General features: G+C 46.0%; 1 protein-coding gene across 1 annotated transcript in view; it reads right to left on the bottom strand.

The window, feature by feature from the left end:
* Positions 1 to 4,101: 4,101 nt before the first annotated feature.
* The window catches only part of LOC147258166 (solute carrier family 41 member 2-like), a 38,704-nt gene continuing 18,398 nt past the window's right edge, over positions 4,102 to 24,407 (bottom strand). The window contains exons 4-11 of the mRNA XM_086207628.1: positions 21,889 to 21,960; positions 21,655 to 21,799; positions 18,416 to 18,562; positions 18,182 to 18,329; positions 5,528 to 5,607; positions 4,753 to 4,875; positions 4,378 to 4,526; positions 4,102 to 4,298 (exon numbers count right to left, since the gene is read on the bottom strand). Coding sequence (XP_086063754.1) covers positions 4,131 to 4,298; positions 4,378 to 4,526; positions 4,753 to 4,875; positions 5,528 to 5,607; positions 18,182 to 18,329; positions 18,416 to 18,562; positions 21,655 to 21,799; positions 21,889 to 21,960 — 1,032 coding nt within the window. The 3' untranslated portion in view covers positions 4,102 to 4,130. The remainder of the gene's footprint in view (positions 4,299 to 4,377; positions 4,527 to 4,752; positions 4,876 to 5,527; positions 5,608 to 18,181; positions 18,330 to 18,415; positions 18,563 to 21,654; positions 21,800 to 21,888; positions 21,961 to 24,407) is intronic.

Raw genomic sequence — 24,407 nt, 5'->3', positions numbered from 1 at the left:
CAGTCCAATATTCCAACTGTTCACATCAACAAGAATGTTCATGTGAAGGTTCTGTGTCACTGCTACATGAAGTACAAGAGTAGGAATTTATCAACGTCCATGGAGGAAACCTGGACTCTGTTGATTTAGGGATGTCACCTTGGAACTGAAGTCTCTGTCCCTGAATTCCTCACTTAACTTTGTCCACACTCACACACCCAAATACACACACACAGTTGTATACACACACACACACACACACACACACACACACACACACACACTCACACATACAAACTCAAATCCAAACACACACACACTCACACATACAAACTCAAACCCAAACACACACACACACACACACACACACACACACACACACACTCACACATACACATACAAACTCAAACCCAAACACACACACACCCATGTGTGTGAACATGATGCTTGGGATGTTTCACTGTCTGCAGTTGTCAAGCTTTCCTTGCCTCTTCACTGTCATAACTCTGAGCGATCTTCTTCTCGATGTGATCTGTTTGATGGACGATTGCTGTCTGTTCAACCAGCTTAATATGTTGATATCTGAGGAGTGAGGACGGCAAAGTGTGCTGACTGTCCAGCAACCCCTCACAGGTCAAAGGTCACTCCCCCGAGGCGGACCAGTTTACTATCATAGTCAGGACATCATCCGCTGCTGGGGCTCTCTTCAGCTTGCTTCTTCCTTTTTTCACCAGCTCCGAGAGCGGCTGGTCCCTCTCTCCCCCTTTTCGTTCCTATTCCACTAATTTTTTTGTTTCTTTGTTCTTTAACTTGAAACAGAACTTCTTGTCTTTCCTCGCTACAACTTTTCCTTCAGCAAAGTTTTTTTGGTACACTAAGTTGAACGTGCCTCTCGTTTTTGAGTTCGTGAAGGCATCGGTCTGCATAGCTTCTAAATTCTGGATTTTCTATTTTCGGAATTTATGATCGATTGCGGCTCACAGTTGCTATACTGTTGAGTAGAGAGAAGCCCCCTTGGGCCTGAGAGGAGCAGCCAGCAGCCTGAGACCAGATGGTAGGGGATCAATGCGCTTCCCTTCGCTCCCAGGATGCAGGGTTCCTGCTGGTTCCTAGAGTTCTAACAGTAGAATAGAGCCAGAGCCTTCAGCTATCAGGCTCCCCTCCTGTGGAGCCGTCTCTCAGTTTCAGTCCAGGACCCAGACCCCCTCTCTAGGTTTAAGAGCAGACTTAAGACCTCCTTGTTGATCAGGCTTATAGTCAGGACTGCTTAGGCTGGCCCTTAGACCTGCTGCTACAGGCTCAGACTGCTGGGATCTCCCATGATGCACTGGGCTTCTCTCTCCTCCTCCTGTCCTCAGACGTGTTACTAACTCCTCTTCTTCTCCCCTCATCCCAGATCCTGGTGCTGCTGGAGGAGGCTCCAGACCTGAAGAGGCTCCAGCTGCCACCCGTAGCTCCACCTGCTCACGTCCCCGTCTGTCCATCAGTCTCTCCTCCTTTCTCTCTCTCTTTATCTCTGTCCCACTCTTTCCTTCTGTCTCTCTGTCTCCCTCCATTCTCTGTCTTTGTCTCTGTCCATCAGTCTCTCCTCCTTTCTCTCTCTCTTTATCTCTGTCCCTCTCTCTCCTTCTGTCTCTCTCTGTCCTCCTCCATTCTCTGTCTTCGTCTCTGTCCTGCTCTCCTGCTCTCTCTCCGTCCCCACTGATCCTGGATCTGCTCCACCTTCCTGCTGGTAAAGGAAGGTTCTGGTGGCTGCTGTTGCAGGATGTGCTGCTGATGGAGAATTGTTGGGTGGAGGTTCATTGAAGGAGGGAGGTGCTGGACCTGCTCTACTTGGACAGAGTCAGGACAGAACTTTGGTTGTGGTTTGGTGCTATAGAAATAAAACTGACCTGACTATTAGGAGAAAGGTAATCCTCAGCCACTTGCTGCATGATCTTACATAACTTGTGTCACGTGCAGGCACTGTTGATACCACAATGGTGGACACACCCCAGACCTTTGGTCTTAACACGCTTGCAGGAGACAAAAGACCAAGAGGCTCTTCTTTAAATCTGTGAGTTTCCATGGAAGCCCAGCGCTGGGAGAGCTCAGAGCTTCGGTGGAGACGTGGTGAGAACTGACTCCCTCCTGCCAGGAAACAGTTGTATTAATTTGAATCAAAATGTTTTGAATCAAACAAAGGCGTGTGTGTATGCTGAAGCAAACCGGTCTGTGCTGGCTACACTCAAGGACATCAGCATGGTTAAGATAACGGGAGGATGGTTGGAGCAAATACTGCTGGGACCTTCACTCCTGTGGCTCATCTCGAACATCACCTTAAAGGAGGCCTGCATTCCTCAAGCAGACTTGAAATCACAGTAGAACAGGAAAACAGTCATGACAGAACAAGAAGCAAATCATGGTGAGAAAAAACAACCTTTTAGTTCAGAAACTGGACACAACGAGATGTTCAGAAGGAGCCAACAGGAGAGAAGCTCGTTTTCTGGGCAGTTTGTTTTCCCGTTCTGCTGACACTTGTGGAGGAACTCTGTAGGTGAAGGACTTCATCAGACACAAGGAACAGGCTGGATGCTCGGAGATGGCTTAGGCTGGTTCACTTTGCTGGACGTCCATGACGGATGTACAAGGTTGACTGTGAGGCGGAGGCTGAGTCGGCTCCCCCAGGACACCTGGGACCGACCCCCCATGAACAGTGGCACTAGTAATTTCATTTTTGAAATAGGAGGGTGATCTTTCATCATCCATTTTCTCTGTACATGTCTTAATATACACATGAGGAGGTTTTATATTTTTATTTAAATGTCTGGGTTGTTTATATGGGAGCCTTTTAAAGACCCTGCAAAATTTCATTTTGTTCTCATGACAATAAAGACTCTTGATTCTTAGTTCTTGATCCTGCCTGGTCTGGAACATCTCTGTTAAAGCCTCTTTTGCCCCATCATCCATCTATCATCCCTCCATGTTCCCCCTCTTCTCCTGATGAGGGTGGTGGGGGTGGAGCCTATCCCAGCAGCCTTCCCCCTGGACAGGTCACCAGTCCATGGCAGGGCCAACACATAGAGACAGACAACCATTGGCTCTCCCAGCCACGCCTACGGTCAATTTAGAGTCTGGATTAACCTGGTCCCCTCTTGATGTCTTTGGACTGTGGAGGAAGCTGGAGTACCAGAGAGAACCCAGCAGGAACAGGGAGAACATGGAGACTCACCCAGAAAGACCCCGTGCTGCAGCCGGGGCTCCACCCACAACCTTCTTGCTGGGGGCCACAGTGAGGACCACTGCTCCACTGGGCCGCCCTCTTAATATTTATATTGCTTACAAAAGAAACAGTACTTCTAGTTTGATTTTCCTCTGTTGCTTTACAAAATTACAGATATAAATATTGACGATGGTACAAACTAGCTGTACTTGTGCGAGTGTGACGTTCTCCACGGTTTCTAAGCTGCTGTGAAGACTGAAGGTAGCTGATGCCAACAGACTTAACAAACTCATCCAGAAGGCCGGTGACGTTGTAGGGGTAGAGCTGGACTCTGACGGTGGTGACAGAGAGGAGGATGTTGTCTAAACTCCACACAATCCTGGACAGCACCCTCCACCCCTCCATGAAGTCCTGGTTCAACACAGGAGCACATTCAGTGCTAGACCAACCCCACCTAAATGCACCACAGAGCACCACAGGAACTCATTCTTGCCTGTGGCCATCAAACTCTTGAACGCCTCCCTCTGAGTGATTCATTACTTAACTGTGCAATTCTCTTGTTAGAACTCCTGTGCTTTGTAAATAGTTTATTCTTACTCTTACACTTTATCTTATTCTTATTTCTTAATGTCTGCACTTTTCTAATTATTGTAATTTGTAACTTTATACTTTGCTTTATAGTTCTCTGAGAGCTTTAATAACTGTAACAACAGAAGTTCCCCCCAGGATTAATAAAGTATCCTGATTCTGATTCTGTGAAGCAGGGAACTGTTCCGGGTTCTAACACAGGTGGAGAGAACGTGAGGAGAGTCGGTGTGTTGGAAAACTGAAACAACTGTAAATCTAGATTCCCATGAAAAGGGCACAAAAATGTTCAGTAGCAGGTGACAGTGACGCCATTAAGTTTTGATTACTGCAGTTTTAATTTTTATTTTGTTTTATTTTGAAGCTACATGCCACCACTGCACCACAGCAGGAAAAAGACTAGAGAGAGGAGAGCAGTCCCCAGGAGGTCTCCCAGCGCGGTCAGGTAGGGTATGGAGTGACTGTCAGGGTCTTTGCCCCTCCGCCACAGGCAGTGGACCAGGAGATCGGCTATGAACAGCAGGGCGACGACCTGAGAACAGAGAGGACAGAGCAGCTGTGCAGCAGCCACCAAGTCTGCTGGAGGAAACCTGGCTGCACACCTGACTCACCTGAATCAGGGAGGCCGACAGGAAGGCAGCAGTGAGGAGAGGGCTGGGCAGCTTTTGTCCTCCTTTCATCAGGTGGATGGTGTACAGGAAGATAAGCTGACCAGGGATGACCAGTAGAAGCAGCACCTGGGCAGATCGGTGATTCGGTCCTGTCGCGACAGAGATGAACCCCAGACTGTTGTCAGCCAGTTCAGGTGCCTGTGCCTGCGTCTGAGGCCATTCTGGGTAAATGGCGCGTCTATCTATGACAAGTGTCTATCTGGCCAGACAGGAAGCCTCCTCACAAGCTGCTTGGTGAATCCGGTGAATTTTTCAACATAAAACTTAATGTGCAAACTCCCGAATTCAAAAATATTGATGGGGCAACATATTTACCTGAACCAAGCAAAGTGTTGCAGCAGCCCCTCCGACCCTCAGGAACCTCTCCAGGGGGATAATTCAGATGCAAAAGAGTGGAAATACGACTGGACTGGATGGAGACGAGGTTTCCTCCGATTCCTGGTGAGAAAAGAAACAGTGGAGATCAAGAGCAACACTTTTACAAAGCAGCAGGGTTCCTGCTAAAAAACTTCCTCCTATGAGGGTGACCTCTTCCAACCCCCCATGCTCAGGGGTTTGCAAAAGTATTTATACCCCTTAACTTTTCCACATTTTGTTCGTTCTGACCACAAATATAAATTTGTTTTACTGGAATTTTATGTCACAAAGTGACAGAGAATTGTGAAGTACAAAGAAAATTATACGTGATATCAATTTTTTTTTAACAAATAAAAAACATGTTGTGCAAATGTCTCCTCCCAGGGAGGATCGTGACGTGGGCCAGGGAGGAGACCAGCAGTGGATCAGATGTGCTGCAAAGCCTGCTCACTTGGTCCAGCTCCATTACTGAACACCTGATAAGATGCCAAGACTCCTTGGTCCTGGAGCAGCTCCGGCCTGGTCCAACCATGCCAGACCCCCTCAGCCCTGTCTGCACCCTCCTGGACCGTCACGGTTCTGTATCTGGACTTTTCCAGTTCGTTCAACAGTATTTCTGATTCTGAATGAATTTCAATCATGATTCAATTAAAACTTCTTGTACTAAACTACTTGCACTTCAAAAAATGTACAATATTCCAATGAAAAACACAAACCAAAACTCCGGACTCACCGTTGATGACTGGAGCATAAATTATGATTCCTGCCAGGTTTGGATCTGAGACACTCTTGTCCAGAATCAGGCCTCCGACACTGAGGAGAAACAACCATCGATTTACCCGTGAAACCACTCAGAACGTCTCAGAGCTGCTGATTTCCATTTGTATTTTTTTGAATTTTATGTAATTTCAGGTCTTGCTAATTCACTCAGGACCCTTAATCAGGGGGAAGGAGGAGATCAGCCAATGAGCCAAAAATGACTGTACACAGAAAGGAACTACACAAAAATATAACAAATTAGTAAGTCAGTATTGACAAAGAATAAAAAATTGTTAGTAATAGTTGTTTTACGTGATGACAGGTTTGTTACTCGGCTCTAACAGTTGTCTGCTGTCACCTGAATGAACGCCTCCGAGGATCTCAGTTGAATTTATTCGTATTTACCCAAATAAGCAGTTGAATAATTTCACAGTCCTGAGAGCGCTGGTGGAGAACTACAACGATGCAAGCAGGAATGATTAAATACATGTTTAAATCAATGGAGGTTAAATGAACTTAATGCAAAATCCAAACGTTATCAGGTTGCACCTCCCTCTCTCTCCACAGAGCACACAGTCCCATGTCAGCGGCGTGCAAGGACAGCTACCAGAGGCTGGAGAGGTGCAGTCCACTGACAGCGCCCGGATGAACGGACTGGATCTTAGGGGAGTTCTGTTGAAAACTTGGAGCAGCTCCATAAAAAGTGAGAGAATATAGAACATTCTTTCTGTCAAGTGAGAGTGATTGATGACCCTAATTAGCTTATCCCCGCCCCTTCCACATTCCTGGGGGGTGGGACTTCCAGTCTGAGTTCCCCATCCTGGGGGTTGGGGGGGGGGGGGGGGAATCATGTTGATAACAGATGTTCGGATGTTAGTTTGTTAGTTGTCAGGAGTGGAAGAAAATACGTTGACCTTTTGGCCTTCCTACATTGTTCCAGAGTCTTAGTGTGGCAGAATGTTTGTGCAGGTATCAGTTCTGGTGGTCTTGGCTTTGGGTGTTGATGAACCTCTGCAGAGTATTTAAACACGACTGGATGGAGTGTGTTGGGTTCTAGAGGTCTGTGTCAGGAGTGGAATAAGGCGAAGTGAAGCGCTGGACTCAGTCTTGGTGTTCATAACACATGTTCAGTTTTTTAGTTGTTAGTTGTTAGTAGTGGAAGAAAATGGATGAATTTGAGCTCAAGAAAAAGATTCTACCTCACGACGGGGAGCGTGTATTGGTTAGTGAGTTTAAGACTGACAGGCTCCTCCCCTTTGTTGATCTATTCAGTCATGGAACCTCTCAACCTGAGGTTCTGCACCTGAGAATCTATTCAAGTGAATTTGAAGAACTGAAGTCCTCCATTCAAGATTACATCCATTACATGCAGCTTGTGCACGACCGGGGGTTTGTGGGACTCCCCACTAGTGAAGTGCGGAGAACGGATTCGCAAGTGCGCCCGGATGGTGGTACTTTTCTCGTCGACTGTTCGAGATCACACATCTGGCTGCTGGAGACATATTGTCCTAGCGTTCGCAATGCCGACAGAGCCGAGACCGTTATGGAGAAGGAGCGCTATTTCCCGATTCAACCAGCATTCAAGATGGTAGACTTCCCAAAGTTGGCTAAACTCTTGAAAGAAATCGGGACGTTTTTCAGTCCAGAGGACCCGAAGCAGAGACGGATCCTGCTGGAAAAGCAGTTAACAACTCGATCTGAAGATGTTACCGGAAGCCGACCCATGGGAGGATTTAGGCGACGTATAAATCTGTTTTCTGCCATTTAAACAGAAGTGCGGGTCGATCCTGGGAACGAATGTGAATGCGGTTATGACGAGGTTGATTCTGAATCTTCTGACCTCACTTCCTGCTGACCCCCCCCCCCCCCCACATACATATCCTGTTAATGCCTGCTAGACCCAATCTGCTCATTTCAAGACTCTCTCCTGACTGCTATCCCCGCCTTCCACCCCTCCTACTTTCTGGTGTCGCCTAGTGGACACACCCATCCATTTCAAAATACATACATATGACAAGGTAGAACAGAGAGAAAGTACTTCACTTCGCCATGGCTGATTTTTCCAGCGACAACGTTGCGAGCTCTCTTACTCCTGCTAAGAGATACAAGCCGTTCATTTCTGATCTGCGCACTCAAGGACGCGCTGAGTCTCAAGACTCTCCGCCCAAGGCCTGCGACCTCTCTGAAACGTTTCTGAAAGCAGCATCGCAGAAGGCGCGAGTGAGTATACAGTCGGCGGTGCTACCCTTCCATGCGGATGCTCGTGGCTTCGTCGTCCAGTCACATACTGCACTACTGGGGACATAATCCAAGCATCGAGGACTCGCCCTCAACGGTCTACAGCGGAGAGACTCTCTCGCCCTCAACGGTCGAGCCCAGTGAGACTCTCTCCCTTGATACTCTACCCCGCTGAGACTCTCGACACCTTATTGACTCCGCCTGACTCACCTCAGCCTCGGCCTCAGTCCCGGCTAGCGAGCTGTGTTGATTTCTTAGACAGCGTAAAGGCATGTGTTGCTACTCCGCTCTCCAAGTCAATATACCAACAAATGAAAGAGGACTGCTAGGGATGTCAGACACAGCACCTGAGTCAGAGACAGCACCAGTGCTTCAATCCAGAAGAGTATGGTAACAGTCTACGTTTTAAGGCATTGGTGAAAAATGCATCCGCCGATCATTTTCTTCCAGCGATTGCGAGAGTTCTTGAAAGCCTAGGAATTGATGCTCCACCCTCCAGACTACAAGGAGCGTCAGAGGCTTTTCTTCATGAGCTGAAGAACGCAGATGATATTCTGGGGAAAATTAACGAGATCGTTGACACAAAGGTAGCCGTTGACGAGGTCAAAGGCGGTTTAATGGAGTAACTCCATACCCTCTTGTCCCCGAGTACACCCTACAGCGTGGGGGCTCTCGAGAAGCTCCAGACCCCGGCTGACTCACCTCAGCCTTTGTCTCAGGTGAAGGGGGACAGGGGTTTCCTTGATACCGTCCTGGCCTGCGTTGCAACCGCCATACGTGCAGTGTTACAAAAGGATATGGAAAAAGACTGTTTCAGCGGTCAGATTGTTTACCAGTGCACAGGACAGGACACACAGTGAGGAACACCACGTTCTCAACAAGCTCTTGCTGATATGTTTTGGGTCCAGGCAAGGATAATCACAGTTTTATCTTTTCCCAGGATAGCCTGCGGCCCGATGTGTTAACGTCATCAATCCCAGTCTTGATAAGTAATAGTCACACTAATCTGCCTAGAAACAGAAGGCACCCAACAAGAACTTATCAAATTTAGCCTCCATCCCTCGTCAGCCTATCATGAAAAATAGTCCAGATAATTTCTCTAGCACACTACATTCAGCTCTTTTAAATGACAGATCTTTAGCTGGAAAAACATTCTTAATCAACGACTTCATCATCGAGCACACTCTTAACTTAATGTTTCTAACTGAAACCTGGTTAGAACAAGACAACAGTGCAACCGTTCTTGTTGAGTCAACCCCCCCTAACTTCAGTTTTAGGAGTGAACCGAGGAAGCATAAAAAAGGAGGGGGAGCAGCTCTGCTATTCAAGGACTCAATGCAATGTAAGCGGATGTATTATGGTAGTTTTGCCCCCTTCTAATATGTGGCCCTTCAGTTGAACTCTGCTATCAAAGCAATATTCCTTCACGTCTACAGACCTCCTCAATACTGTGTGAACTTTTTTGATGACTTTACTGAACTGCTGTCTATAATTTGTATTGACTTTGACAGTGTCGTTATTGTTGGTGATTGAACATTCATGTTGACAACCCCCAGGACAGAGGCACGAAAGAATTGTGCCCCCTCCTTGATAACTATGGTTTGACCCAACATGTAACAGAGCCCACACATAACAGAGGTCACACTCCAGACTCAATTATTTCCAAGGGCCTGAACATTCCTAAAGTGATGGTGACTGATGGTGCTATCTCTGGTCACTCCTGTGTGTTTTTTGAGAGTGCTACTGTGCGCACCACTCCTCAGACAGAGGTGATTACCAAGCGGCTTATCACTGACAACACCAGTGGAGTTTTTAAGAAGGATTTTACTCCTCTGCCTGCTCTCTCACGGCTCTCGGTCAATGAGCTTGTAGAAAATTTTAGTTCTAGAATTCCAAATGTGATGGATGCCATTGCGCCCCCCAAGGTGAAGATGGTCTCTGGCAAGAAAAGACCTCCATGGAGAAATGCCACGCTGGTCAGAGTTGAAAAAAGAGAGTGTCGGAAAGCCAAACGCAGGTGGCGAAAGACAAGTCTTCAGGTTCACTATCAGATCTACAAAGACAGACTTTGTATCTTTAACCTAGAACTGAGAAACGCAAGGCGATCCTTCTTCTCTGACATCATCACCAAAAACAAAAATAATGCGCGTGCCTTATTTGCTACAGTCGAGAGGCTGACAGAGGCTGACAAACCCTCCAGTATCAACAGCCTCTGAACTTCTGTCCACCAGGGCATGTCATGAGTTTGCCCCCTTCTTCACTAATAAAATCCAGAAAATTAGACAAACAGTCAGTGCCTCAATATCTGGTACAGGTTACATGTTGTCCCTGCGGACTCACCCCAGTAGCATGATACAGTTCAATCCGATCAACATTAAAACCCTGGAGGACATCGTACTAAATCTGAACCCCTCCACCTGCTGCCTTGATATTCTGCCAACAGTCTTCTTGAGAACAGTTTCTAGTTGCTTGGCCCCAGATCTTCTGCAGATGTCAACATGTCACTTCTCTCAGGTGTCTTTCCACGCGCCCTGAAAACTGCCGTCATAACACTGCTCTTAAAAAAGAGCAATCTAGACACCTCAGTAATGAACAATTAAAGGCCTTTATCAAACCTCCCATTTTTAAGCAAAATTATTGAATAAGCAGCTTTTTAACAGCTTAACAACTTCTTACTTCTAAACAACTGTTTTGATGTTTTCCAGTCAGGGTTTCGACCGCACCACAGCACCGAGGCTGCTCTTGTCAAAGTCTTTAATGACTCTTGTCAAAGTCTTTAACGACATCGACTTAAACTCAGACGATGGCAAAATTTCAGTCCCAGTATTGCTGGATCTCAGTGCTGCTTTCGACACGGTGGACCACAGCATTCTACTAGATCGACTGGAAAACAGGGTGGGACTTTCTGGAATGGTACTAAACTGGTTTGAATCCTACTTAAAGGACAGAGACTACTTTGTGTCTCTAGGTAATTACACATCAGAGCGGACAAAAATGACGTGTGGGGTTCCCCAAGGTTCCATTCTGGGGCCACTCCTATTCAACATCTACATGCTCCCTCTGACTCAAATCATAGAAAACAACAAGATATCTTACCATAATTATGCAGACGACACACAGATGTACATAACCATACCACCAGGAGACTACAACCCAATACAAACACTAAGGAAGTGCGTTGAACAAATCAATGACTGGATGAGCCAGAATCTTCTTCAACTGAAAAAAAATAAAACTGAAGTCATTGTTTTTGAGTGGAAGAAGAGCGATTAAAAGTCTGCGCTCAGCTTCAATCGGTTATGTTAAAAAGCACAAACCAAACCAGAAGTCTTGGTGTAGTCATGGAGACCTGAATCTAAACAGCCACACAAAGACAATGACAAAGTCAGCATCCTATCACCTGAAGAACACATCAAGGGTTAAAGGACTGATGTCCCAACAGGATTTGGAAAAGCTTGTCCATGCGTTTATCTTCAGTAGACTGGACGACTGTCACGGTGTCTTCACAGGTCTCCCTAAAACATCGATCAGACGGCTCCAACTGATTCAGAACGCTGCCGCTGGAGTCCTCACTAAGACCAGGAAAGGAGATCACATCACTCCAGTTCTGGCTTCCTGTCTGCCAAAGAACTGATTTTAAAATCCTGCTGCTGGTTTATAAAGCACTGAATGGTTTCGGACCAAAATACATTTCTGATCTGCTGGGACGTTACGAACCATCCAGACCTCTCAGGTCGTCAGGAACAGGTCTGCTCTCTGTCCCCAGAGTCAGAACCAAACGCGGAGAAGCAGCATTTAGTTTCTATGCTCCACATTTCTGGAACGAAATCCCAGAAAACTGTAGGTCTGCTGAAACTCTCAGTTCTTTTAAATCACAGCTGAAAACCCACGTTTGCCGTGGCCTCTTATTAAATCAAACCTGAGCCTCTGATCAGCGTCTCACTGCTCTGTAACTTCTGTCTGCCTGTTTAGCTTCTATCTCTAACTTGACTTGAGCTGCAATGGGACTCTTCTAATTGTGTTGAATGTCTTTTTGTGCTTGTTTTATGTAAAGCACTTTGAATCGCCCTGTTGCTGAAATGTGCTGTACAAATAAACTTGCCTTGCCTTACCAGTGGTATTATACTGAGCACACCTGTCTCCCTCCTCCAGAAGCTGGATATTTTCAAAAAATCTTTGAAGAGTTAATGCTTTTTCTGTTGTCATGGGAATTTCTCCCAGCTCTCAATACCTTGGAGAAAACTGGAGTAGATATAGAAGAGGCTAGACTGGAAGGAGCAGCGGATGCTTGTCTTTACAATCTGAAGTCTGAAGAAAGCATTTTGGAGAAGGTTCACAAAGGCATTCATAGCTGGAGACACGGAGAGAGGGGTTTTGCTGCAGCAATTCCTTGACTTCTGGTACTGACTTCCGGAATCCTTTCCCCTCGTCAAAATCAATTCTTTACAAGCCCCGAAAAATCAGTTCAACTACCAGTTGAAATCTGAGCTGGAATATTCATAAAAGTAGTATGGGAAATTACTTCAGCGCATTGTTTTCAAAATATGGAGGAACGTGTTTTCCACCCCTTAAACATACATCTCTTTTAAAACACGCAATTGCTAATCGAGTCAATGATGCTTCAGTATATCAGACGAGCGCGGGTGTCAATAAAGACGACTTGGACTGTTTTTAAAGAGTTTTGGCTATGGTGAGAGACAAGAGTCCTGTAGAGCATTGGAGGAATCTAGTCTGTATCGGCTCAAACTATAGGGATGATAGGGATGAATTTGAAGTTACATTACGTGAAATTATCAAACATATTTCTATCGCTGGTTTAAACCCTACGCGTTTGTATGTCTTGTAGACCTATGTAGTTGATGCGGCAGCATTTAAAATTAAGAACGGACATAGGATTGATGTTGATCAGTTACTAAATGTGCTGTATGCTTCCATTATTGTGAAAATTGATGTCTTTTTGTTTTAAATACCACTATATTTACATCATTGATTTGGACGAACGGACTTCTACTCCTCACACAGAATCATGACAACGAACGCGTGCCCAGAGACCCTCCTGTTTCTAAATTAAGAAATATAAGAGGCGAAATTCTGAATGGGACATTCTACGAGCCAGAACTGCAGAAAGTGACAATCATGCCTGACAGTGTTTTTCATATAGAAAAAAATTGTAGACAGGAAAACTAAAAATGGTGAGAAGATGGTTTTAGTCCAGTGGCGAGGGTGGCCTCGTCAGTTTGACTCTTGGCTCCCCGCTAAAGAGGCCACAGAACTCTGGAAGAGGGAGGAAAACTAGAAAGATCGGAAAAGAGAATAATGGATGATCGAGACTCTTTCAATGTGACGCTGCCCTCGAACGCTTGTCACGACATTTTCCCAGACAATGACAGCTCGAATTATACCATAACATTGTCTCAGCCTAGAGAATTACAAGGACCTTATGAGGTGGCGTGAGCCGAGATCATGAACCGTCACACGTGGAATAATATTATCAGTTTAGAAGACACTTAGGATGTAAAGACCGCTCGAGACCCAAGCTCCCTCCCATCGATCAGAGAATTCCTACAGGGAATTATGAGAGCGTTGAAGTGCTGCTGAGGGAGAGTAATGCTTTACTTAAGTTAACAAAAATTGATATAGTTTTATATTACAGTTCTATAAAGAAAAGAATCACTATAATAGGACCCGATAAATATTCTGTCAGGCTCAAGGCACCACCAGCCTACATGCTAGGATTTGAACCCGGTGAATGGGTGCGAACGGGCGGACAACCAGTGAGCAAATATCCATGTGATATTAACGGGGGTCAGCATAATTTTGACGTCTATACGAATGTCGTGGAAGCGCAGCATGTCGGAGACGATGTTCCCTTCTAGGAATCGTTAAAAAAGAAGGATCGTACGGGGATCTGATCACTTTCTCCTACAATCGCTTCCGCTACGTTCCTGTCAATAAACAGCACATCCAGGATATCCAGATTGAGTTAAAAACAGATTTAAACACCCCGGTCCGCTTCACATGCGGGAAGACGATTTGCAAGCTGCACTTTAGACTTGGACTTGTAAATTACTACGTGAACCTGGAGGGGGGGTCATTTGGCGGATTTGTAGGGGCGCCTGTAATTTATGGGCGTGGTCTGGGATCCATGCTGAGTAGAGCATTCAGGTTTGTCTTACCCTTTCTTAAACGCGGCGCTAATGTCGCTAAACCGTATTTGAAAACTGCCGCAAAGGGGATAGCATCCGAGGTCGTTGGAGCTGTAACCAATCGCCAATCGTGACAGTCAGCGACAGGAAGCTCAGGAAGGAGCGGGACGACTGCGAATAGCACACGGAAGAGGAAAAAGATCTACATCTGCGTTATCACTGAGCCTGCCTAAAAGAAACAAGCGTAAAACCGCATCGAAAATACAGGGGAAAGTTAAAAGCCAAGAGCCTGGAAGAAATATATTTTAAACATGTCCGTCGCACACCGCCTCTCGTCAGAATGCACGAAATCAGAGCTCGACCTCTTTGCCCCGCCGATGACACAGCTATCTAGAGAGCAGACCAATCATGGAGAGATCCATCCTTTAAACTCTGCCGCCGATCAAGAGGTGCTAGATTTCCTGATACTTGGAAGTGGAAGTTTTTATGTCGACCTAAACTCAACACGACTCTATCTTCGTCGAAAGATAACAAACCTGGATGGCTCAGATCTCACAAACGCTGATAACTGCGAAATAATTCAGTGCTCTCTAAAAACTATATCCTCACAGGTAGATGTCAGTCTGAATGACGTTCTCATTAGCTCATCGTCTGCTACACACCCTTACAGAGCCATCATTGAAACCCTCCTGAACTTTTCTCAAGAATCGTTGGAAAGCCAGTTTTCAGCCGGTCTATGGTACAAAGATGTCGGCCCGGATTTGGACTCTATCGCCATGGGTGAAGATGGTCCCAACAAAGGGTTGGTCAAGTGCGCAGGCTTTGCTCGTGGTTCACGACCATTTGAGTTAATTGGACCCCTATAAATATGGAGTGGCAGGAATTGTGGGTCACAGGGCATTCGTTGGAGCAAGGGAGCTGAATCCTTTCAAGTTCCAACACGCAAACCTTGAATACCTCTCTCTCAGCTGAATTCACGCGTTATTCCCTCAAAACCTTTCCAACCGCATTTTGACTCGCATCAGAGTGTTGGGGAATTTTACAACCTCTATCTGGGTACAAGCAGACGTGTCAGAGACTCTCCACTCTGCATTGGCCGTGAAAACTTTGAAAACGGTCACTACTTATTTCTATCAGGGCAGTGTCTGTTTTTAAGCGCTCTATCCTTTTCATGGTGTCAGAGTGCAGCTCGCTGAAACACACGCCTGACAGAGGAGATTCTTCGTGGGGGTTGAGACACTTGGGACACCCATGAAAATAGCAGCCTAGAAATTCAAAGACAATTTTCTGGCCATCTACGTCGGCACATCCATCAACAGAATAGCGACTTCACTTCCCCGCCACTCAAAGCATGTCTTATTGAAATCCCATGTGAGAAGGCTTCAAACTCCAGCCACTGTGTTTGGTAATTGTTTGGACAGGGGATTGCCACGGTTTGGGGATTTAGGAAACGGCTTTGGAAAACTGCTGCGCTGCTGATGCAATTGTCACGCTATCAAACAGGTCACAGCCGGTTGTCTTTACAAATTCATCGCGGAAGTTGATTGCACCCTCAGCTAAGATTTGGACATCATTTTGACAATAAGCTACTAACTCCCGGTCGTAGTCGGACTCCTGATCTTTTACCGAGTGATACCACTTAAACAAATCCTGTCTCTGCTTCGGCGTCATCTCATCCGCCCCATACATTGCTGGCGAGGGATGGGGACCTTTATACCCGTTTCTTGAGAGGTCTGTGTACTTGTGCGGAAAGTAGCCTTTTTTAAGCTCTGTTTTACAGCCTAATGCTTTCGGGAATTCTCGGAGCGGGATGGGGATGAAGGCGAATGATTCAATGAACTTAAGATGATAGTCATTATCAGTGCTCAGAATTATTTTGCTCCCCTGGGCTATGACGAAAGGTGACAATCGTTGGGTCACATAAGCGTTCAAAATGATATGATGATCAAAGCCTTTCCCGTCGTGTGAAATTAAAGCTGTATGTTTGTGCTCTTTTTGTCGGGAATGGAGAAGGAAAGTTACAGCACAGTGAGGTCCTCCCCTGATCTCTCGCTCCCCATTCAGTGCCTGAGCGACTACGAGCACGGGGATGTGAGACCCTGTGCTCTGGCTGGTCTCAAAACAAAAAAATACCATTTTTTTTTAGTGATGTCTTCTTCTTCCAGTTTTTTTGGAGCCATGTACAAAGATATTTAACATCATTTCCTATGCTTAAAGGGGGCGTGCTCTAAAAGGTTGTTCTCGGGTGGGGGTGTTGTTTTAGGTTGTTAAAAAAATCCCACAGAGCCTGAAGGCGCAGCTGTGCTTTTTTTTAGGGTCTTTGATGGACGTGTAGTAAGTCAGTTTACATCTGGAACATCTGTAACTGATCTGACATTTGCTGACCATCTTTTTGAGCCTCGGGCGTTGTCTTAATTTTCTATGTCGTTCGTAACAAAGGGTGTTAGACTCGCACTAGACTTTTTGAATCGGAGCCTGTTTACAGTCTGTGGTGCAGACATTGCATGTTTTGTCACAAAAGTGTCTGCATTGCTGCTGGTATCCGGTGTGACAGTGTTTATAGAAAACCCTTGACATTTTTTTATCCCGTAAAAATGATGATTGTGTAAAAGGAGGTCGAGCGTAGTCTCTTGAGGAGGCGTTCCTGTTTGAAATGTCACCAGTTTTTAGTTTCTATGTCAGAGGAGCGATAGAAGATGACTATTTTTGACCTTAAAAGCTCTTCAGATTAGCAAACGTCCTCAAATGTGGCGGCTGTGTCAACACTAAAACCAACTCTGGTGTGAATGTCACAGCCTGCAGTCAGGGCGTCTCCAACTGTTAAATCAGGGTTGGTCAGTAATGCTAAATTTACAGCCAGACATGTTTGATCGGTGGTAGGGACGACAAATAGATGTCTGCCTTTTTTCCTCATAATTTCAAGTGAAGACTGTTGTTGACTTCCTCCAGCGTCACGGAAATAAATAAATGACTGAGGCAAAGCATAAACCTGCAACACAGGAAGGCCTAAAAGGCCGACATATTTTTTCCCAGCAGTGAAAACTAACAACTAAAAAACTGAACATGTGTTATGAACACCAAGACTGAGTCCAGCGCTTCACTTCGCCTTATTCCACTCCTGACACAGACCTCTAGAACCCAACACACTCCATCCAGTCGTGTTTAAATACTCTGCAGAGGTTCATCAACACCCAAAGCCAAGACCACCAGAACTGATACCTGCACAAACATTCTGCCACACTAAGACTCTGGAACAATGTAGGAAGGTTGCGCTGTCTCCTTGACAGAAAGACTAATAAAAGCTAATGGCAGAAACCAGTGGGACACCAGGTAGACAGCAGGTGTTAAATTGGACACTGATTCTGTCTCTTGGGCTGTATCTGTTTTACCGTTTGGTGGCTGGCACCCTTTTGGGCTGGGGAGGGGCATTTGCAGATGGTTAGGGCTGTCAGCGTGAAGAGAGGAAGGTAGTGGAGTCTTTCCTGAGTGAGAAGGGGGCGCTAGTTGCCTCCTTTAGGTAGCCAGGGCACTGGTCCCCACTTTTTACAGCCGTCTGCCCAGCAGCACTTCGCTGCTGTTGTTGGTTCAAGAGCGAAAACCTGATTGGATGCACCCAAGGAGTTGAGTATAAACCTTACGTTGCATCTGTCTCATTATTTTTTCTTTAGTTAGTCAGTTTACCTGGTCATTAATCCCTTTTAAATTGTGCAGGGAGCCAGCAGGTAGTCGCTGTGCTGAGGGTCCAGTATGCAGTCGCTCACAGGCTGGGAGCGCAGTGGGGGAAACATAAATGAAAGCGTGCAGTGGCGTGCTGTGATTATATTGAGTGCGTTATAAGCTAGTCCCCTCCCTATCGAACCCTCTCATGGTTGATAAGCTCTGGGTGTCTAGAACTCCCCCTCCTGGCCGTTTATCTAACTCTCTGTCGGTGTCCTATGGCTGTTGTGTACCTGCACCCTATATTGTTGTCCATTTTAAGATAAATGAATAAAGCCTTCATTTTTAAAAATCATTACTGTTTCCTGTCCGCTGTGTGCGTTTTGTTTGAATCCTCTGACATACAGGAGGTTTATTCCACTATCAATGTAGGTGTACGGGTGTGACTCCTGCCACGTCCCTTTGTTCCAGTATGCATCATTTTACATGGAGGTTCAATAGTAAAAGACAGTCATGATAAAAATAAGTAAAAAGTCATGATTAGAAAAATTCCTCTGTCTACATCAGAAACTAGACCCCGAGAGTACCTGCTGATGGCCATGGCAGTGATGATCGGCGCCCAGCCTGTGCGCAGGAGGATGTGACTTGATGGGTGTTTGGAGGACATCACAACCCACAGAGGGATCAAACACACCAACAACAGGTCCAGCAGGTACAGCACATAGGTGCACGGATCTGTCAAGACAAACGGTCTTTATTTATTACTTCATTTTCAACCAGAACTCACGATAGAAATGAGTCACGGTCAGACCAGTGTTTACCTAACAAGGAGTAGAACCACTGACTGAAGCAGGCCAGCAAGGCCAGAGAGATGAGATCCCCACAGCTCGCTGCAATGGGCGTGGCCACATTGTCAGGATTGATTCTCATCCGCTTGGAGCCAATAACCACTCCCACCGTCATGATACCTGCAGAGGGGGGTCAGAGAAAACCTCCTCATCTGTGGCGTGACATGAAACCAGCTCTGACGACACGTGCTCCTGGCCACAGGGTTGCGTTCACTCGCTTTTGAAAACCCCAAGACAGAGGGGGAGTTGTTCTCCTAGCTACGATAAATGAGATGATAGTGAGGCAGGAAGTGGCAGCTTATGACAGTAGCATGTGAAGAAAGGAAGGTAGGAAGGAAGGAAGGAAGGAAGGAAACAGGAATTCAAACTACAATAGATTCTTTGTCTTTTCAGCAGAAAATCCACTATGTTGATTTGTTAGAAAACGCTCTCTTAAGGTCTGGAGGCCCAGAAGAGTAGGAAAGATCAGACTTTGGGTTAAATTCAAAACATCTCTAGCAACATCACAAATCCTGATTAAGTAATAGAACTTGAAGGCGTTAAATCACACGCCAAATGACTTAATAAGTTGCGCGCTGCTCCTTCCTCTTTTGGCGATTCCAGCCTGGTGTGTCTGCATTAGTAACCTGTGTGAAACCTTATTCACCACACGTTGATCTCCTTCCATCAGCCAGAGGCTTGAGAGTCCTTAAAGGTCCAAATCAACTCAGCATCTGAGGTCATTCGTCTGATCAGACAGTAGTTTTTTTCTATAAAGTGGATTGTTAATGAAATTGGACTTTTATGATTTGGAGTGTTTTATCTCATTGTAATTGATGACATCCTCTTAAGGTGTGTTTATTGTATTATCTCTTTTGTGGGGTGTCTTGACCCCTGCTGCAAGCTGAGTTGCCCGACGGGGACAGTAAATGCTTTCTCATCTAATCTAGAACAGTTGGACCTAAAGTGTAACGATGCTGGCGAAAGCGCTAATGTACAAAGGTGTGACTGTTCAGTCCACAAGCTTATTTGCTTATAGAACTGTCTCTGCAGCTTTGTCAGTCAGTATGACCTGTTGTTTTGTTGTGTGGTGAAAAGAAAACTTCACGACTTCGGTTTCATCTTGTGAAATAAATAACATTCCCAGTTCTTCGGAGTGGCCTTCACTGTGCGTACATGCAGGTGGGGGTTCAGCCAGTGTCAAGGGAGGTGTACCCACTACTGCAAAATATACTGCAACATTGATCGATAATAGCCACTACAATTCTAGACAAAGACACTACCATCCATCAATCCATCCACTTTCTTCTGCTTATTCCTGTTCAGGGTGGTGGGGGTGGAGCCTATCCCAGCAGCCTTCCCCCTGGACAGGTCACCAGTCCATGGCAGGGCCAACACATAGAGACAGACAACCATTGGCTCTCCCAGCCACGCCTACGGTCAATTTAGAGTCTGGATTAACCTGGTCCCTCTTGATGTCTTTGGACTGTGGAGGAAGCTGGAGTACCAGAGAGAACCCAGCAGGAACAGGGAGAACATGGAGACTCACCCAGAAAGACCCCGTGCTGCAGCCGGGGCTCCACCCACAACCTTCTTGCTGGGGGGCCACAGGGAGGACCACTGCTCCACCCACAACCTTCTTGCTGTGAGGCGACAGTGCTGACCACTGCACCACCTTGCCGCCCCTGATCGATACCCTGATGGTCAAAACCCAATATTGATTAAGGGGCTGAGGGGGATTGTGCCGTGGCAAATGCTCGCCCACACTGGGCTGGCTAGCCGGCTGCCTGATATCCATGAGGGTGTGAACAAATGGATCAGAACATCTGACGAAGAAACAGTGACCCTGGGGGACATTAAAGCTATGTGGGCACAGTGTTGTGGGGTCCCACTCTGGAAAACATATGAAGAATCAGCAACGAGTGGCTGTTGTGCCCCAGAGCAGATGGAACTGACTTCGATGTGTACCGACCCATACTCTGGGGGGCGCCGTGTGAGGAATATCCGAAAAAAGTGGATCCCAAAGTGCTAAAGGGGGAACCACTATTGGAGCTGAGAACGGTACAGCCTACATAATGAGAAGGTGGAAATAAGAGACAGAAGAAGACATACATCCAGAGTCACAAATAAAACCCCAATTTATCACCCAGACTGAATGGGTTGAGAATCAAGTGTTGCTGGACAAAGACTGAGACTGTAAATATGACTTGTCCAATTCTACACTTGCTGAGTGAGCAAACAAATGCTATAGCTGATAGTTTTTGGACATGTGGGGATGATGTGCTGCATAACAAGGGTGGATAGAACCGTGTGCTTCAGTCAGACTGTGAGTTCCAATTGCAGTTATATATGACACACAACTTCTACAGCAGCATGGCAGAACAGACAAGTGTTAGAATGGGTAGCAGCAGAGCGAGGAGGAGTTTGTCAAATGTTCTGGAAATATTGTTCTACTAAAATCCAAAATAATACAAGTCCTTTAGGATCGTTCACATTTGCCATGGCAAAACTGGACAAGTCAAATGTAGAAATGAGGGAGAATGCTGGTGGGGGAGGCAGCCTGTCTTTGGATTGGCCAGACCAAATTTTAGGAAAATGGGAAGCTGTTTTGGCCAATGCAGCCACGAGTGCTGCCATAGTTCTAATTATGGTTTCTTTTTTGGCACGTTGCATTGTTCTCATGCTGAGGAGACAGTGTCTACGAGCAATGGACAGAAAAATGGACACGATGATGGGCCTGACTATCTCTGTCTGCGTGAATAAAGAGATTCCCCATCTGACACCTGAGTCCCAAACCTCTGATTCCTCTTCCCACCACAACAAAGCAATACTTTCATGAAGGACAAATACACAACACCATGTAGCGTAGCTGACCAATCAGGTAGCGTTATTTCTTGAGTGGCAGCGAAACAGCCAATCACAGCAGCTTATATTTTAGAGCATTTCTCTGGCTGCATTCACTAAATATTGATACAATGACATGGACACTGTCCAATAAGAGACAAGAAGTGTTGTCCCTTCCTTCGTGAAATTTAAAATGAGAAAAAAAATGTTAAATGTTAAAGTATTTTGTGAAATGTGGTTGTGTTTTCATAGATGTTGAGCTTTTGACCTTACAGGCCACTCTCAGTTCACCTGTACGCATCACATGAGTCTGGGCTGAAGTGAGCAGCTGTGGTTTGGCGGGGAAGTGAAGGCTAAAGGCAACGGCAGGTTGACAGTGTTGTTGCTACCTTGCAACAGTGAAGCCACAAAGGCTGTAGAAAGACTGGCTGAACACAGAAGCATCACGTGACTGAGGAGCATCCGTCCTTCAACCATCCAACCCAACATGGCTGCCATCAGGAAAGCAAGGAGGCCGAGCACTGTGGCCTGTAGCTGCAGGGAGGTAAAAAGAACCACAGTGGAGTACTACTACGATACATGGCAGATTAGTACTTAGATTACTCACTTGTAGGTAATATTACCTGCTTGAGCGCTAGGTTCCCAAGGATCAGCATCCATTTATCTCTGGCATGTTCCATTTGTCCTGCATTCACCTGAAGACATCAGATGATTATTGATATTATGATATTTAAAGTATACACGAATACCACAAGTACAACATAGCACGGCTGTGTGTGTTATTGGTCAGATCCCTGCAGCAGCGTAACTCATTTAAATGATGAAAGTATTTAAGAACAATGAAAATAAGATGGGAAAATCATGTGACTTGCGAGGTGTTGGTGATGCTGCTCTGTAAAGTCAAAAAATATTCTAAAGCGACAATGATCCATGACCTTGGTGGTAAAAACATTTAAGGTGAATGACGTCGTTCCCACCACGACACTGACAAATAATCGGGACAACATTCAGATATTGTATGACCTCCTTTAAATACATTCTTTTAAAAACAGAATTTCTAAGTTTTTGTCTGCTTGATTTTCTTCCGAGGCGGCCCGGTGGAGCAGTGGTCCTCACTGTGGCCCCCAGCAAGAAGGTTGTGGGTGGAGCCCCGGCTGCAGCACGGGGTCTTTCTGGGTGAGTCTCCATGTTCTCCCTGTTCCTGCTGGGTTCTCTCTGGTACTCCAGCTTCCTCCACAGTCCAAAGACATCAAGAGGGACCAGGTTAATCCAGACTCTAAATTGACCGTAGGCGTGGCTGGGAGAGCCAATGGTTGTCTGTCTCTATGTGTTGGCCCTGCCATGGACTGGTGACCTGTTCAGGGGGAAGGCTGCTGGGATAGGCTCCACCCCCACCACCCTGAACAGAATAAACGGAAGAAACTGGATGGACGGACAGACGGATGGATGGATTTTCTTCCTGTAGGATATTCATTGATCTTCATAATCTGATGAAAAGTTTCAGAGTCCAAAAACCTGTAATCCAAAAGAAGGAAGCTGCTGTGTCATTTCACTCTAATCTGACAAAACACTTCGTACCAGGGCCGCTGTCGGCCTATCACAGAGAGATTGCATCCCGAGAATTAAAAATCTTTTTTTAAAAGCACATAAAATACAGAAAGCGATGCCTGTGGTGATTTAGAAATGGTGTAACATTGTGTGACCAGCAGGAGGGGAACCAGAGACTCTGCCAGGTTCATTTTACCACTTTATTCTGATCTTCATTCAAGTAGTCATGGATGACAATGTCACGTATATTTTATAGTAAAGTTAGGTTTTGTTTTTTTTTTAATTAGCCTTTTATGGATGGATGGATGGAGGAGTGGTCAAAAGGAGTTTTTTTATCCATCCATCCATTCTCTATGCGGCTTATTCTGTTAAGGGTCATGGGGAGGTGGAGCCTATCCCGGCTCACACTGGGCAAGAGGCGGGGTTCAGCCTTGACGGGGATGTTTTTCTTATCATTTTTAATATAATATGTATTTACTGCACAATATCAGTTCCCAGTATTAGGTTGCACCAGCAGCCGTAGACCTTACCCATCAGCAATGAGGGAATGAGGCAGGAGGAACATGATCCAACAACCTCCTCCCTCCACAATCCAAATTTGTCCAAAATAATGTTGTGTTACAAAGTTTGGAAATAAGGTGTGTACTTATTGTCCGTCATCCCAGAAACATACGTGATCTTGAAAAATGTCACACAGCTTGAGATCAGCCTTCGCCTGTTAAATTTGTTGTCTTGTTGTTTTCTGTGTTATTGTTAAGCGTCCTTGGGTGTCGTGAAAGGCGCTATATAAATCAAAATTATTATTATTATTATCATTATTATTATTGTCGATGAAAATGTATGAGACCATACTTCCATGAAGGTCGATAGGCAGGGTGGTGCTGTCCAACTGGCTTTTGAGTGTTTCCTCAAACAATTCGTACAATGGAAAGCCAGACACGGCGTTCAAGGCAGGTGAGGCATCAGCACTCAGAGTGGTGAGAAAAGAACTGAATGCAGGCATCGCGAGGGCTGAAGCCACATACGCCTAGAAAATCCAGGGTCACTTCAACACAAACGACCCCCGGCGCATGTCAAAGGGCATCAAGTTCCAGAGATGCACAATACCTAAAGGACCTCTCCTTGCCAGATGCACTCAACCTCTTTTATGCCCGCTTCAAGGACCCTGATACCCCCCCCCCCCGACTCACACCAAAACCTGACAACACACCCCTCACTGTGACCACAGCAGACGTGAGGAAGACCCTTCAGGGAATCAACCCTCGCAAAGCTGCAGGCCCTGACAACATCCCGGGGTGAGAACTGAAGGACTGTGCATACCAGCTGTCCGAGGCGCTGGCGGACATCTTCAACACCTCACTGGCACTGTCATCTGTCCCCACCTGCCTAAAGACTGCAACAATTGTCCCTGTCCCGACCCATTGCACTCACCCCGGTAGTCATGAAGTGCTTCGAGAGGCTGGTCAAGCTCCACATCAAGGACCCCATTGATGTCACTGTGGACCCCCACCAGTACACCTACATGCAAAACTGCTCCACTGATAATGCCATTTCATCGGCTTTCCTTTCATTCTCTCTTCCTGGACTTTTCCTC

Source organism: Aulostomus chinensis, chromosome 7 (genome assembly GCF_037954235.1).
Source record: "Aulostomus chinensis isolate RoL2024-O1b breed Wild chromosome 7, RoL_Achi_v1.0, whole genome shotgun sequence".
NCBI lineage: Eukaryota > Metazoa > Chordata > Actinopteri > Syngnathiformes > Aulostomidae > Aulostomus > Aulostomus chinensis.
Note: the sequence above shows the minus strand (reverse complement) of the source record. Positions and strands in the feature narration are given on the sequence as shown.